At 29.9% G+C, this 16,004-nt stretch overlaps 1 protein-coding gene across 5 annotated transcripts in view; it reads right to left on the bottom strand.

The window, feature by feature from the left end:
- LOC109579266 (uncharacterized) overlaps positions 1 to 15,587 on the bottom strand; it is a 34,202-nt gene extending 18,615 nt beyond the window's left edge. The window contains exons 1-2 of one of the 5 annotated variants that reach the window (XR_007422270.1): positions 14,938 to 15,587; positions 4,900 to 5,110 (exon numbers count right to left, since the gene is read on the bottom strand). Coding sequence is in view for 1 of the 5 variants with exons in the window: in XM_049452117.1 (XP_049308074.1) it covers positions 14,961 to 15,086 (126 nt within the window). In the remaining 4 variants the exon portion in view is untranslated. Of the gene's footprint in view, positions 1 to 4,899; positions 5,111 to 14,095; positions 14,599 to 14,937 lie in introns of those variants that run through there. The other 4 variants (XR_007422269.1, XR_007422266.1, XM_049452117.1 and 1 more) reach the window with 4 other exon arrangements.
- Positions 15,588 to 16,004: the final 417 nt, after the last annotated feature.

The raw sequence follows: 16,004 nt of genomic DNA on the forward strand, positions 1-16,004 counted from the left end.
GTTCGCTTTACACTTTGAAAAGTTACTTGATAGACTTTCTCTAAAAAATAGGTTGATAGTCACTATTAAGAAATGGTCCCCAACTCTGAGCTCTTAATTGTAACAGGAATGTCCCCCCTCCCTAACATTTTTCTATTTTTTTCTTATTATCAGAAATATTTTTAACTCGCTTCCAACTACTTGAAAAAATACTTCGTTTTGTGAATCTTGTAGGAAGGACCTTGAGGCGGAAGATCGTTCCCTTACAATTAAAAGCTCTTACTTTCAGAGCCTTTCTTAGAGGTTACCATCAACCAATTTTTCAGACTACCAAGCGAAAAAAAAGCCTTCGTCTTTTGTTTTTACCCACCCTAACATACATATTTACATATATGTATATGTCGGCTTATATATTTCTCTGTCTGCTTAGATTTATAAAGTGATATTGACGTTGCCATGAAAAATGTCGAGGAAGCAAAAATGACACAACAAGTGCAATGCCCAGCTGCAAGAGTTATGCACACGCAGACCAATTGCATATATTCAACATACAAACAAACATATATAAATGTATGTACATATTTATAAGTGCACCCGCCGTGCAATGTGCATAAGTCTGTTTGTTGTTATGGAAAGTGAACGCGCGTGTACGCTATCAAATTACCGTAACGCCTGCTTATATGGCGTCTGCATAGATGTACGAATGAATGTACGTATAACAGTTGCATTTTTGGAAAGCTTGGCTATGCTTTAATGCAGAAGCTTTGCGGAATTGGTTTTTTTTTATAAAATTGTGTCTGCTAGTTGTTTATGAAGCGATTAAAGACGGTATATATTAAAGATTGTGTGTAAATAATTATGTGTATCGTCACCTAAAATACAAAACAGCATAACATCACTTTCATAGTTTTGCAAACGAAAGAAAAACGATATAATAAAAATCACTCATATTGAAACAATTTTGAGTTTTGGTTATAAAGTGGTTATATATTGGTTATAAAACGGTTTTATATTGGTTATATAGTGGTTATATATCGGTTATAAAGTGGTTATATATTGGTTATAAAGTGGTTATATATTGGTTATATCTGAGAATGGTTCTGAGTTTTGGTTATGAAGTGGTTATATATTGGTTATAAAACGGTTATATATAGGTTATATCTGAGAGCGGAAGCTGAAATTTTTACGCTACAAACATGTATATGTAATACCATGATATAATGACTCTTAATCTCGATTTTTTGATGAAACAAATTTTAAGTTTTGGTTATAAAATGGTTAAAAATTTGTTATATACTGGTTATATTTTACAGCAGAAGCTGAAACTTTTATTCTACAAGTACATATTATCTACATATATTTTTTATTTACTTATATCTTTACATAACATTCGTATAAATTGACTGCTTCGAAGCTTCAGCTATTTTCTGCAATCATACTATTTAATCTATAGATAATTTTGTATATTACATTTTTATTTCTATGACTTTCCGCAGCGAAAATCGCTTTCTCACTTAATTATTTGCGTTTATTTAGTTGCTAATCAACAAGTAAACAAACGAACCTAAACTCAAGCAGTGATATGTATGTATGTAAATACATTAGCAAATAACAGCGGCGTGATTATTTCATTAGTTATTTTCAGTGAAGCCACGTGAACAGCGAAAATAAGCCAGGAAAAGAAAAAAAACAAAAAATAGAAAGAAAGAAAAAATAGAAAATAAAAATAAAGAAATAACACAATTGCATATTTTTTCATGGAAAATAAAAGCACAGGTATATTAAGACAGTAAGTACAAGTGGCTAGGTTTCGCCTAGTGAGGTGTTCTATGGAGAGTTATAAACTGAAAAGGTTAAGATATTTTAACAGGTTTTCCATATACTACTTAGGACTAGTTGTAATAGGTCTTAATACATTTTATCGACGGTAAATTGGCAGTACAGCGGCTTTGCGATGGAAACAGAGATTATACTGCTGGAATGCGCAGAGTAAAGGAAAAAGCTGGGCATGTTTAATGAGACTGCATGAGGTGATATACAACAAGTCAAAGATTGCATCTGATCACTTTTCTAACGGTTAAAATTTGGTGTTTCCAATGAAGTAAAGGCTACAGAATCATTGAAACTATTTCAAAGTGTTTTGGGGGATCTACTTCCTCGCGCACACAAGTATATATTTGAGTGGCACAAAGTATTTGTGAGTTATCAAAAACTTGTCTCAAGGGATGCGTCAATCATCTCTGTCCATGACGATAATCATCTCTGTCCATGACGATAAAACGTCAAAGAAACATTACTCGAAAGTTTTCATGCAGGCACCAGTGAGATAGCATATGATCTCAACAATTCTTATGTAAGCGACTTCGAGTAGAACTCATTTTTCTTTGAGGTCTTTTGGTACGTTTCCAGCACTGATACGATAAATAGGGATAATGGATATAGTAGCTGAGGACTCTAGAATTATCATACGCCTCACTACTGGTGACGAAACACTAGGATGTGGCCAGACACAATTATTTTAACATATGGCTCAAACAGCTCACAACTTCCGGTTTTAGCCCAAGTAACCTCCAGGTAGCCAAAAAAAATCTATTTGAAGGCGAAACATCCCTCCACAGGGTTGTGTGCTGGGTTTGGGACCCGCCACATAGAAAAGCACCCCCTATGAATGGAATGAAAGGTGATGAAATTAGTTATTATAATTATGACGCCGAAAATGTCGCAACTACCTAGATAATAACGACCGAAAAATGCATCGAAATCAAAAAATATTAAATTATCTGAAGGCACCGAACATAATATCAGATGAGACACATACGCAGGTTATGAACAATTGGAATGTTGACATGCTTGCATTGACCTTTATAAAAGACGATAACAAAGATTTGTATTAAACTACGTGAAGAGACACCTTCATTCCTCAGTCTGAGTCATATAAGATCAAATGATCGATCTCTCAAAAATAAAATCTATTTCTGTAGGCGATTCTTAAACGATAATTATGCACTTTAATATTGGAATGAACTAGGAATTCTGAAATAATAATAAAACTGTGGCTTCTTCAGGAATCGAAACGTTTTTCTCATTGCGATGCTGAGGATGTTGTAGATCGTACTGTCTTCTTTTCAATATAGGTAACTCTCTAACAACAAGTAATACTTTTTCAAACTCTAACTCCAAACTAAAACATACATATCACTACAATCGTATACGTAGATATGTATGTCTTTATACATAGTTACATACTTTATCAGACACTTTATCAACATGAAAACTTCTACAAAAGACTCAGCAAAACCAACTTTGCGCGTGTTTCGCATCAAATTACTTATTGGCTGTCTAGCCAATTGTACATTTTTCAATCCTTCCTCAACGCTTCGCTCTCTTCTTTCACATTTTCCTGTAGACCTCAGCATTGTTGTTATTAGAGAAGAGCAGCCACGTTTTTATAATGATTCAGCATAACAATGCTGGAGTGGAAAGGCGCTAGATTTCTTGATTATTATTTAATGGAAGTAAATTCTAAAAAAATGTAGTTCAAGGAATTTCAACGGAAATAATTAAAATTTGGAATTATTAAACCATATATGAAACATATGAAAGAGAATGGTTAAATAGTAACCAGAGTAGCTGCGTGTGTCTGGTAATGATGTTCGAACTATTTATAAAAATAATTTTTGGTTTAAGAGTGGCTGAGAAGCTAGCAACAGAAACTATTGTTGTGGAAACTACGTCAAATTTAACTTTTAATATTTTAGAAATCGTCAGGTATTTACAATTTTTCCAAAACAAAAATAGCCGACGAGATTACTTTAGAAGGAAAAAGTATGTCCTGATATGTAGGTATGAAAATTTTTCACTTGATATTGATTGTACAGATCGTAAAAGCTACATGCTATAGTACGCCGATTTGAACTATATTTTCATAGACTGTAGCAGTTTCTTCGAAGCAAATTTGTGAAACTGTCTTGTCAAATAAAAAAGGTTTCCATAAAAGAACTTAATTTCCATCGATAACTTTGTACGGCAGCTATATGTGATAGTGGTTCGATCTGAAGAATTTCTTCAGAGATTACAGCATTATCTTAGACAGTCATCTATGCTAAACTTCATAAAGATATATAGTCAAATAAACAAGTTCTCCATAAAAGGACTTGTGTTTGATCCATCAGTTTATATGGGAGCTATATGCTATATTGGTTCGATCTGAACAATTCCTTCGCAGATTGTAGTGCTGCCTTGGATAATAATCCACGCCAAATTTCGTGAAGATATCATGTCAAATAAATAAGCTTTCCATACGAGGACTTGAGTGTGATCGATCAGTTTGTATGACATAAATATGAGCTAGCGATCCGATATCGGCGGTTTCGACAAATAAGCAGTTTCTTGTGGAGAAACGGAAACGGACGTGTACAAAATTTCAGATAGATATGCCGAAAACTGAGGGACCAGTTTTCTTATATACAGAAGAACAGTGAGATAGATATAGCATATTAAAGGTGCGAGTGTACGAGAGTTCTCAGTGAAATTGCATAAGAAAGAACATAAATCGAAAGTTTTGAGATGTATCTGTTACAAGACTGATGTCTTTAAAATGTATGAAAAAAACGTATATGGGCAGTTTTGAAATTATGCTATTATAAGGATAGACTTTATACAGAAAATTGTCCATAAAAGTGGCGACACCTTGACAAAAATACATAGACGTTGAGGATTTGATCAAGAAACCAGTTAAGTTAGTTAGAAATATCATTATATATATTTATAAGCAAATAATACACAATATAAAATACATAATTTCAAAATTTAATAATTTTAGTTGTTTTTGCTACACTCTATATGGCTATAGTTATAATGAAAGGGAGCTCTTCTGCAAATATTTACAGTAACAATGTGTAAGAAGCATTTTGTACATACCACATAGTAAATATTTCCAAAAATATATATGTATTACTTTGTTGATATATTAATATTTGTTAACTGTGAATGTGAAATGTTGCAAGTATCACACAAATATGCGTTACATGTGCGAGTGAGATGCCAGTGGATGAGGTGTGGTGCAAGTGGATATATATCAATGGGCGTTGACGTACGTTTGCACGTGCTATGCAGCGAGTTGTTCAAAATTCTTTCAAAAATATATTTTGCTTAAAATTGTTTTTCTTTGTTGTTATATTACACTTTTCTTTATATTTTTTCTTAATTTTTCTTTTTTTTTAATTTTTTTATATGTTTTTAAATGTTTTTAAACTTTCTTTTATATTTTTTTGAATTTAAAAAATAAATTTTTTTTTCGAATTTTTTAAAATAATTTCTTTAATTTTTTTTAATTTTTATAATTTTTTCTTTCAATTCTTCACGATATAATAATAATTCACAGTGCAAAACGCAATTGCTGCTGGCTGTCTAACAAGTCTGCTAATACTCGCTTGCCAATCAATAATATATTATATACGAAAATATATTATGTATTTTATTATTTTTTTTATTTGCTTTTACTTTTGCCAATAAAAAACGTACGAACAAAGTTTTTCACTTTTCTCGCTCTTAGACTTGCATAAATACTACAAGCACTTTTCTATTTTTTTGTTTTTGTTTTGATATTTTTTAATTTTTATTTATAACTTTTTCTTTCAGTCTTCTTTAGCTTCTCTCCCACTAAATTTAGTATTTTTTTTTTAACTTATTTTTTTACACTATACTCTACGTTCTTGTGTTGCTGCTGGCGATTGGAAAATGAAAATTATTTTTCTGCTTACTTTGCAGTCACAATTCTGTGTTAATTTACTAAAACAACTTAAGTCGACTTAGCATTTTTATACAATCACAACTTGATAATAAAATTAATTTAATTAGTTAATTAATTCAATTTATTATAATTAATTAAATATAATTTAACTTTTACGGCGGAAATTAGGGATTTAAATTTTTTTTTATATGTTCTTTTTTAATGTTTTAATTTTTTTTTTTAATTAATTAATTAAATTTATTGTAATTAATTAAATATAATTTAACTTTTACGGCGGAAATTAGCGATTTAAAATTTTTTTTATATATTTTTTTTAATGTTTTTAATTTTTTTTTAATAATTACTTAAATTTATTATAATTAATTAAATATAATTAAGTAAAAAATTTAGTTAATTAACTATTTAAATAAATTTTATTATCAAGTTGTGATTATATAAAAATGCTAAGTCGGAATTAGCTAATTATGTTTAATTAAATATAACTAATTATTTAAAAAAAAAATTAAAAACATTAAAAAAATATATAAAAAAAAAATTTAAATCCCGAATTTCCGCCATAAAAGTTAAATTATTGTAATTAAAGGCAAAACCTGCTAATGTGAAATAAGTTGTTTTAACAAAAATCAACAATCAGAAATGTAAATTTTTTAAAATTTTATTGCGAATGCTATTTCAATTTAAATAACAAAAATGGATTTCAAGTATGAATTTCAATTATTTTCAAAAAAAAAAAATTAATAAATACAAAAAGCACTCAAAGCGAATTGTTTTTCCTCGGCATGACTTGGCATTAATTACGTCGATTTACTAGTAAATCCTAAGTAAGTACATATAAACATAAGGTACACGTCAATCAAACAACTTAAGCAACCATAAATATATAAATATATGCAATAAGTGGAAATGAAATGGCAAATAAACAGGTTGAATGCGAAATCAACTGGAATTCGCGGAATTGTAATGGCCATGTAATATTAATGAGTGCAGTACAATGAACCGAAAATAAGATATTGAATATAAACATTTTACGTTGTATCATAATACCAATAAAAATCCTTTTAAATATTGTGCATTTTATTTTATTACACACAATTTATTAGACTAGAATTTATATTCCACAGACCAAATTTTTTAGGAAAATCACAACTTTTGTTGGGTAGTAAAAAAATACAGACCAAAATAACGAAATTATTGATCAGTTTGTATGGCAGCTATATGATATATAGACTTGATCAGAACAATTCCTTTTGAAGATTGTAGAGCTTCCTTGGACAATAACACATGCCAAATTTTGTGAGGATATCTCACCAAATAAAAAAGTTTTCCATACAAGCGCTGGATATGCTGAAAACTTTCTTGGGACATTCCACTCTTCTCTTGGACAATAATTCATGCCAAATTTCCTGAGGATGACTCAGAGATTACACATCAACATTGAACAATAACTTATACCAAATTTCGTAAAGTAATCTTGTCGAATAAAGAAGAAGTCCATACAAGGACTTGGTTTTGATTGGTTCGTTTGTATGATGTCTATATGTTATGGTAATCCGATTTGAACAATTTCATGCCAAAATATTTTTTAAAAGTAATTTTCATACAATAACTTTCAGATAAAATTTCGTTAAAAAAATTCCAGTTCAACAGTAGTCTCTACAACCCTAAGGTAAACTACTGAGCATTCACTAAACGTATGGCTAAAGATATATGTAATATATTCTTAAAGTAGACTTTAAAAATCAATTAAAGAAATAATAATGGTACTATAGATATTAATATTAGCTCTAAGTATTTTTATCTACCAGTTAAGATCAGGCATAGGTGTGCGACTTTGATAATATTGTCCTAAATGTAGGCAACATTTTTTTCTTTTTGTAACAGTGGTTTTAATATAACGTTATTTGTTGAGTAATTTTTTTAGGGAGGTATTCTAACTAGATAGAGAGGTATTCTTCTAGATGGAAAACATTTTTGGCAAAGAGAAATAGCTGTACTTGAAAGATTCGTAATCAGGACACCTCACATACCCCACAGACCTCTTAAGACATGAAGGCAGTTTTTGGGCAACCACGCAAAATAACGTCCGATTGGGTTACAGTATTCACTTCTAAACAATTTCAAGAGTTCAGTGATAAGCGTGGTATTCAATACATTAAGGTTTGTTGTACGAACGCCGAGGGCCAACAGGTAGTTCGAACGAGTTAATGAGTTTTCAGATCTGAAATTGCAGCCTTTAAAAAATGTTTCGAGTGAAACGAAAACTGGTGGACAATGAACTTAAATTATGTAACAATATGTAATTATGTCACCAAAGACGATGAAAAGTCGAATATCGAAAGAAAAAAATGATAATACTCAAAAACTCATACCAAAAATTTTTTTTACCGAAGGTAATTTAATTAAATCTACACTAAATTTATCGAAGGAAATATAGTTTTTATGTATGTTTTTATAATATAGAACCTTTACACCCCCTAACAGCATTTCCTTCGACAATAAAAAAAAGTTCGAATAATTATCAAATTAGTTTTAAGAACAACAAAACAACGCGTTTGAAGGTCAAAAACAGCTAACTGCGAGACAAAAGCCAATTCAAGTCACGTTATATTGAATCACTCGGCCACACCAAGCAAAAAACAAAAAAATTGAACAAAAAACAAAATTAACTTATAGAAAAACACCGCACAAATAAGACAATAAGCATTTGGGTGTATGAATAAAAAAATAAAAAAACAAATTTTGCTAAACAGGTATTTACTAATGGCTTACGACAGTCTGACATAGCGTATTTGTATATAAGCAGAGAGCAAAAAACAAAAGGGAAACAATTATGCTCCCAAGTTCAATGTTATTTACATGGCTCTTAGCAGAGATGAGTTCGTTGGCATTTGCCAGTGAAGACGACGTCTGGCTGCACAACGGAAAAATTCAAGCGATAAATATTTATCGAATTACAAAAAAAGCGAAGCAAATTGAACAAAAGAAAAGCACATTGCAAAGCTATTAAATACATTCAATTGACATTGTTTTGCTCAATTGCAGCTGATGGATTGATAGAGCAGCTCAATAATTGATGGTGGCTGGCAAGCTCACATCATCTAGAAAGCAACGAGATAAGCACACATGACAGAAGAAAATATATTGTATAAAATCCAAGGAGACTGTCGCTCCACTCACTAGCTATACAGACAGACAGGGAGACGGACGGACAGACAGACGGCCGCCACGCATATGCTTGTACAAATGTATGTACTTTTATTTGTCTTTTGCTGATATGTTGTTGCAAGAACAAATATATGAAAAGTTTTGAGTTAGAAATTTATTTTTTTGTTAGCTTTTGTGCGTTTACTACATATCTACATATACTTATATATATGTGTATGTATATTATATTTTATATCCATTATTTAAATTTTCTTCAATTCAATTGGAACTTTTGCCGTCAATTAGTGAATATAAAATTTTCAACAAAAACCGAAAGCGTAAATTGGGGCAGAAAGCAACATTTTTGAGAAATTTGTATGTAAATCTTCACAATTATATTTATTATAATAATAAAAGCAAAGCTTAGTAAAAATTATCACCAAAATGCTTTATACAAAAAAATAAAATGAAACCAAAGCTATAACACCCTTCAAAGATAAATTTTGTAAGGCATAAAAGACTACAAATAATATAATATATATATATAATAAAGTTATAGCTGTATGCTATAGTAATCTATCTGAACAGTATGTTTGGAAATTCTAATGCTGCCTTGGATACTAATCCACGCCAAATTTCGTGAAGATATCTTGTCAAATGAAGAATTTTTTCATACAGAAACTTAATTGCGATCGTTTAGTTTGTATGACAGCTATATGCTATAGTGGTCCGATCTGAACTATATGATTGGAGATTATAATGCTGCCTTGGATAATAATCCACGCAAAATTCCGTGAAGATATTTCATCAAATAAAAAAGTTTTTCATACTAGAACTTGAGTCTGATTCATCAGTTTGTATGACAGCTATATGCTATAGTGGTCCGATCTGATCAATACGTTCACAGATTGTAACGCTGCCTTGTATATTAACTCCTGTCAAATTTTGTGAAGATATCTTGTCAGATAAAAAAGTTTTTCATACAAGGATTTGTGTTTGATTGTTCAGTTTGTATGGCAGCTATACGATATAGTGGCCCGATATCGGTGATTCCGATAAATGAGCAGTTTCTTGAGGAAAAATGGACGTGTGCAAAATTGCAGATCGATATCTCAAAAACCGAGCTACTAGTCTGATACTGGTAGACAGTCGATCACTTCTATTTAAACCAGTTTGTTCGATCCAGTACTCTCTGAGGCTCTGAGGTATGGCAATGGCTGCCTTCGAATCGCGCAGCGTTACTCTCCACCGGACAAACTATCAGTAGTGTTATGATTTTTTCCCGGACGAGATATTTTCGAGAGAAAAAAACCTTGCAGTAAGTCTTTATTTGGTGAACTCGGTACCCGCCGAAATTATCGGCCGACCACACTTGGTTTTTGCGCCGTCGCATAATGCAATGATTCTTCATGAGTTTTTCGTCAAATTTTCAACCAAAATAGTATATAAATTTCATTTTAATTTTTTTTTATTTGAAATCGAATGTTTTCTAAGTTGAATCTATGTAGATTATTTTAGCGATTTGGAACAGAAATTAAAATATTGGAAAGTTCCAGTAAATTATCCATTATAAATGCAAAATTATTATAAGGTTGAACAGTATACCAAATCTATTTTAATTTTAACGCATTGCGGTGGAATTTGACAAAGTTAAAGCACTTATAGATAACATTGAGACATTAAGTACCATTATTAGCGCAGTAATGTGAAGTGCAGAGATAACGATAGTCGCATTTGCGATGCGATTTCGACTCGAGTGCTATATATAGCTTTATTTTTTTTGTGCTGGGGTTGTTGGTAACAGCAATAGAGTATCGAGAAAGTTATGGAAGTACTGTATATAGTTCATATACCATTTTGCAGTTCCTTTTTTTTTAACAATACACCTCTTTGTGTAAATTTAAATGGCATAAATGAATTTGCCCTACAGAATCTTTTATAAGAGAATATCAACGTGTAAAGCATTTAAATGCATACAAATGATCAACGTGAGGAGTAGAGTTGATTTAACTCCGTCCGTTTGTCACTATGCACTCGTCTCTCAGTTGTTGAGATATCAATCTGAAATTTGGCACACGTCTTCCTCTCCACAAGAAATTTCTTATTGATTAGAACCGCCAATATCGGACAACTATACCATAAAGCTGCCAGGCAAGTTGGGCCATCGAGTCAAGCCATCAGACTTTACATGAACAAAAATAATTAAAAGAATTAAAAAAAAATGTAATAAGAAAAAATAAAAAAAAAATAAAAAAAAAAAAAATTAAAACAAAAAATTAAAAGAAAAAATAGAAAAAGTAAAAATATTGCGAAAAATTAACCATAAATTACGTTATGAAAATATCAAAAAAAAAAAATTAAATGTAATATTAATTATAGCATAAGAAGTACCAAAACATTAATATGAACTATTGTTTTGTAAATGTAATATCCAAAAAAATTGTATACATTTGCTAATAAGAAAAAAAATAATAATGGAACTAATAATCAAAATTAATAATGAAAAAATTATATAGTTAAACAAAAAGGAGTAAAAAAATTTTTGAAAAAAAAAATTAAAAAAAAAATAAAATAAAATTAAAAAGAAAAATAATAAGAAATATATAAATTATAAAAATAAAACTAAAAAAAATTAAAAAAAAATTAAAAAAAAATATTTAAAAAAAAAAAATATTTAAAAAAAAAAAATATTTAAAAAAATATATTAAAAAAAAATTAAAAAAGCTAATTAAAAAAATTTAAAGAAACATTAAAAAAAAATTTAAAAAATATATATGTACATATAAAATTAAAAAAAAATAAATTTTTTAAATTAAAAAAAAAAAATTAAAAAAGTGAATAAAAAATAACCAAACTTATATTAAAAAATTTTCAAAAAAAAAATATTAAAATATATGATCATAAATTATAATATAAGTACGAACAAAATAAATATTATCATAGCGACTTGTTTATAAGAACAGAATAATAATGGAAATGAAAAAAAAAATAAAAAATTAAAATAAAATTAAAAAAAAAATAACAAAAACATATATAAATTATAAAAAAAAAAATAAAAAATATATCTAAAAAAAAAAAAATAAAAAATATATCTAAAAAAATTAAATAAAAATATTTAAAAAAAAATATTTAAAAAAACATTAAAAAAAGAAATATTTAAAAAAAAAATTAAAAAAATTAAAAGAAAATTTAAAAAATATCTAAAAAAATTAAAAAAAAAACTTTGTAAAAAAATTAAAAAAGTTAATAAAAAATAATAACAAAAATTATATTAAAAAATTTTCAAAAAAAAACAATTAGAATATATGATCATAAATTATAATATACAGTACTGTGCAAATAAAAGTTACCACCATACAAAAGTACAAAATAAAGGTATTGCGATGTATTTTTTTGAATATTTAAACTATTTTTCGCTTATTTTTGGATGGCAACCATTTTTTGTAACTGTGCATAGTAGGCTTTGTCAAGTTTGGTACCGTTTTTTCCTCAAACTTCGCGTCAAATCAAATTCAAGTGCGGTTGAGTAATAAATGTGCAAATATGAAACAATTAACTTCTGATGAAAAAAGTGCAATTTTAACGTTAAGGAAGGAAAATTATTCTGCGAGGGAGATTTCAAAACGAATTGGATGCAGTCACGTCTCTATCCTTAAGTTGTATAAAAAATTTGATGCAACAAAAACAACAAAAAGGACTCCTGGAACTGGATTGAAAAACAAAAAGACCACTGACAGGATGGATCGAAATTTAAAAAATTTGTGCATACGATCTCGATTTTCGTCTTCAGCAGAATTGAGTTCCGAGATGAGGGAACGTTATGGAGTCACTATTAGTGCTTCTACAGTACGAAGAAGATTAGTAGCTGCAGGATTACGAGCACGACGGCCAAGAAAAAAACCAGTTCTGAGCACAAAAATGCGTGTTGCTCGGCTGAATTTCGCCAAACAACATCAAAACTGGTCTATAAATGATTGGAAGAGAGTGATTTTTACGGACGAATCCAAAATAAACTTAAACCAATCGGATGGCGTCGTATACGTTCGTAGAAGGAAACATGAAGATTTGAATCCTGAGACAGTTATAACAAGGTGCAAATTCCCACCTAGTTTTATGGTATGGGGTGGCATTTCCTACTTCGGTTGTAGCGAATTGGCCTTCATCAACGGTACGTTGAATGCTCAGGGCTACATTACAATAATAAAAGAGTTTTTGGAGCCATCAATCGATGCGCTGTTTCCAGTAATTGTTGATCCGATATTCCAGGACGATTCTGCACCATGCCATAGAGCGAAAATTGTGAGTTTTAAAATTTTTGTTATCAATAATTAATTAATTTAAAAAACCAGTAAAATTAAAAGCAATTAATTCATTATTTTCTTTAAGGTAAAGGAATATCTGGACCGAACTGGCATAAAAACACTAATATGGCCTGGAAACAGCCCCGATTTAAACCCTATTGAAAACTGTTGGGCGGCTCTGAAGAGACACGTAGTTAAAAGGAACCCAAAAAACAAATTGGAACTGAAAACTGCAATAACTGAAGCTTGGAATACGCAAATAACGATTGACTACTGCCAAAAACTAGTAAGTTCCATGCCAGACAGAATTGCAGCTGTTATAAAGGCCCGAGGAGGACATACTAAATACTAATGTATTGAATATTCCCAATTTCATAATAAACACAATATTTTTTTTTTAAATACAATTAAATTTTATGTCAAACCGCTCAGTTATTATTTTTTGTTCATCATACGCCCCCATGGAAAATCCGGGTAGTTTCCTTAAATTGGAAATATTCACGATATACATTTTTATTTTAACTACCTAACATATTTATGAAATAAGTTATAGTTTAAAGATTCAATAAAAATTCTTTTGAAACAAAAATTATTTACTGTCATGAGTATTTATTTCTTGTTTGAAATATGTAGGTAGTGGTAACTTTTATCTGCACAGTACTGTAAGTACAAACAAAATAAATATAAACATAGCAACTTGTTTATATTTATTTTTTACACTTAAACTTTCACTTTAGTATTTATTTATTTACTTAAATATTATTGTGTGATAAAAATTTCCACTAATTGAGTTAATATTTTTGGATTTCCTAATTAAAATTTGCGTTGAAATGCATTTCGTTTTTTTTTTTAAATATTCATATTGATAGTATTTGCAATTTGTGTGTAGGTGCGTTTATATGCTTATTTTCGTAATTACCTTCGGTGTAATTTTGAGTAGATATCAAAAACTTTTCAATGACACTTTCGTTTTCAAATTATTTTGCGTTGATTTACGCAATTTTTATTTACCTAGGTGTTTATATAGTATAAAAATATATACATATATGTACATACATATGTATATATATGTATAAATAACAATTTTTAAATTTTTTCGTAGAGTTATTTTTTTTATATTATTTTTGTTTTTTCTGTGTTGTTATTTATTTTATTTTTTTGTGCAAACCATTTTTTTTTTTTTTTATTTCTGCGATTTCCACCGGATGCCCGTGTGCCACAAATAGCCGATTTGTATCGAATTTTAAAATTCTATATTTTTTCGTTTGCTTTAGCTTCCACTTTTACTTGTTTAACGCTTTTGCCTTTATTTTTGTTATTTTTCACGATTGTTTTGTGCTCGCTATTTGTTGTATGCGAAGCGTTTAAATTTTTAATTCAATTTTCGGCGAGGTGAACGCTGACGTCAATTGACAAACACAACTACAAATACAAATACAATTTTTTTAACTTTAAATTTTTAAATTTTTTGGCAAATTTTTTAAGCAAATTTAAATTTGAAATTTCCACAAACACTTGTATGCACAAAAAATACAGTAATATACAATTTTTGTTAATTTTTTTTTTCGTTTTTCTTGTTGCTTCTCCGTGCACTTGTTACAAGTTAGCTGAATGCCTCGTTTACTTTCAGGCCAATGCCCGCGTGCGTTTGCTGCCCACTTCCGGCGTTTCACAATGGCGGCGCTTTGTTCTTGGCGTTTTCGGTTTGATTGCTATTAATTAAACTTTATCTCTTGATTTCTGTGTGGTAAATTATGCAACCTTTTTTGTGTAAGAATTTTGTTCTATTCTCCCGCTAGACGACGCGACTGAATTTCCATTAGATATCGACAGGTGTCAATTCTAAGTCGTTGATCGATCACAACATTCAACAGAGTGGAGTTGCTGCGAGATGAGCACAGTTTCATCATTTGATGTCGACTGATGCGGCCAGTGACGTTCGCTACTCGTTGCTGCCTAGCGTTTTAGCAAAGCTTGGCGACTACTACGCGAGAAATGAGAGCGTAAATGCTTTGTGTTATAGCGTTGGATTGTCGCGTTGGTGGCGTACATGTATTTCACACACACACGCATGCAAACAGCCACAAATATTTCGGCAGAGTATGCGTGAGCACTTCGTGTGAGCTTAGGCGCGCACCTCTTTGGGTGTTGGGTGGCGCTCTCAGTTAGTCTGCGTGTATGCTTTTAGCATTTTCGCAGCTATTAACCGGTTTAATTGCAACAACAACACTAAAAACAGGCGGACACACCCGTAAATTGTATGAGAGCAGTAGATGTGAGAGCGCAGAAATGTGAGCACGAGCACGAGAGTTTCGATTGCGAAAAATGTTCACTACGTGAGTAAAGTATTTCAAGGAACTGGAAAAGTCTCCACTACAGGGTATAGCAGCAATGATTAACACTATATTTATTATGATACTAGATACAAATTTTATTATTATACAAATTATTAATAAGTGTTAAGGGGGTATTATTCTAGTCTAGAAATTTGATTTCTTTTTTCATTATTCCATATGCTTCAAATACAAGAAGCAACAGAAAAAAATTATATTTAAAAGAATGTGACCAAGTTAAAAATGTTCCCGATATTTTTGAGTAGCCGCTATTTTATGGTATTTTTTCCAGTTTTGCAGACAATTTCTTTTTTTTTTTTGAATTTTCATATTCTTTAGTCACATGAAGCAACAAAAAATTAAATTTTATGTTATTACAAAATTCAATGAAGTTAAAAAATTTGTGAAAAAATATTGAGTAGTGACTGATTTATGATTTTTTTTTTCAGTTTTGAAGAATGATGCAAAAAAAATTAAAATTTTTATTTTTAAAAA

Source organism: Bactrocera dorsalis, chromosome 1 (assembly GCF_023373825.1).
Source record: "Bactrocera dorsalis isolate Fly_Bdor chromosome 1, ASM2337382v1, whole genome shotgun sequence".
Classification (NCBI taxonomy): domain Eukaryota; kingdom Metazoa; phylum Arthropoda; class Insecta; order Diptera; family Tephritidae; genus Bactrocera; species Bactrocera dorsalis.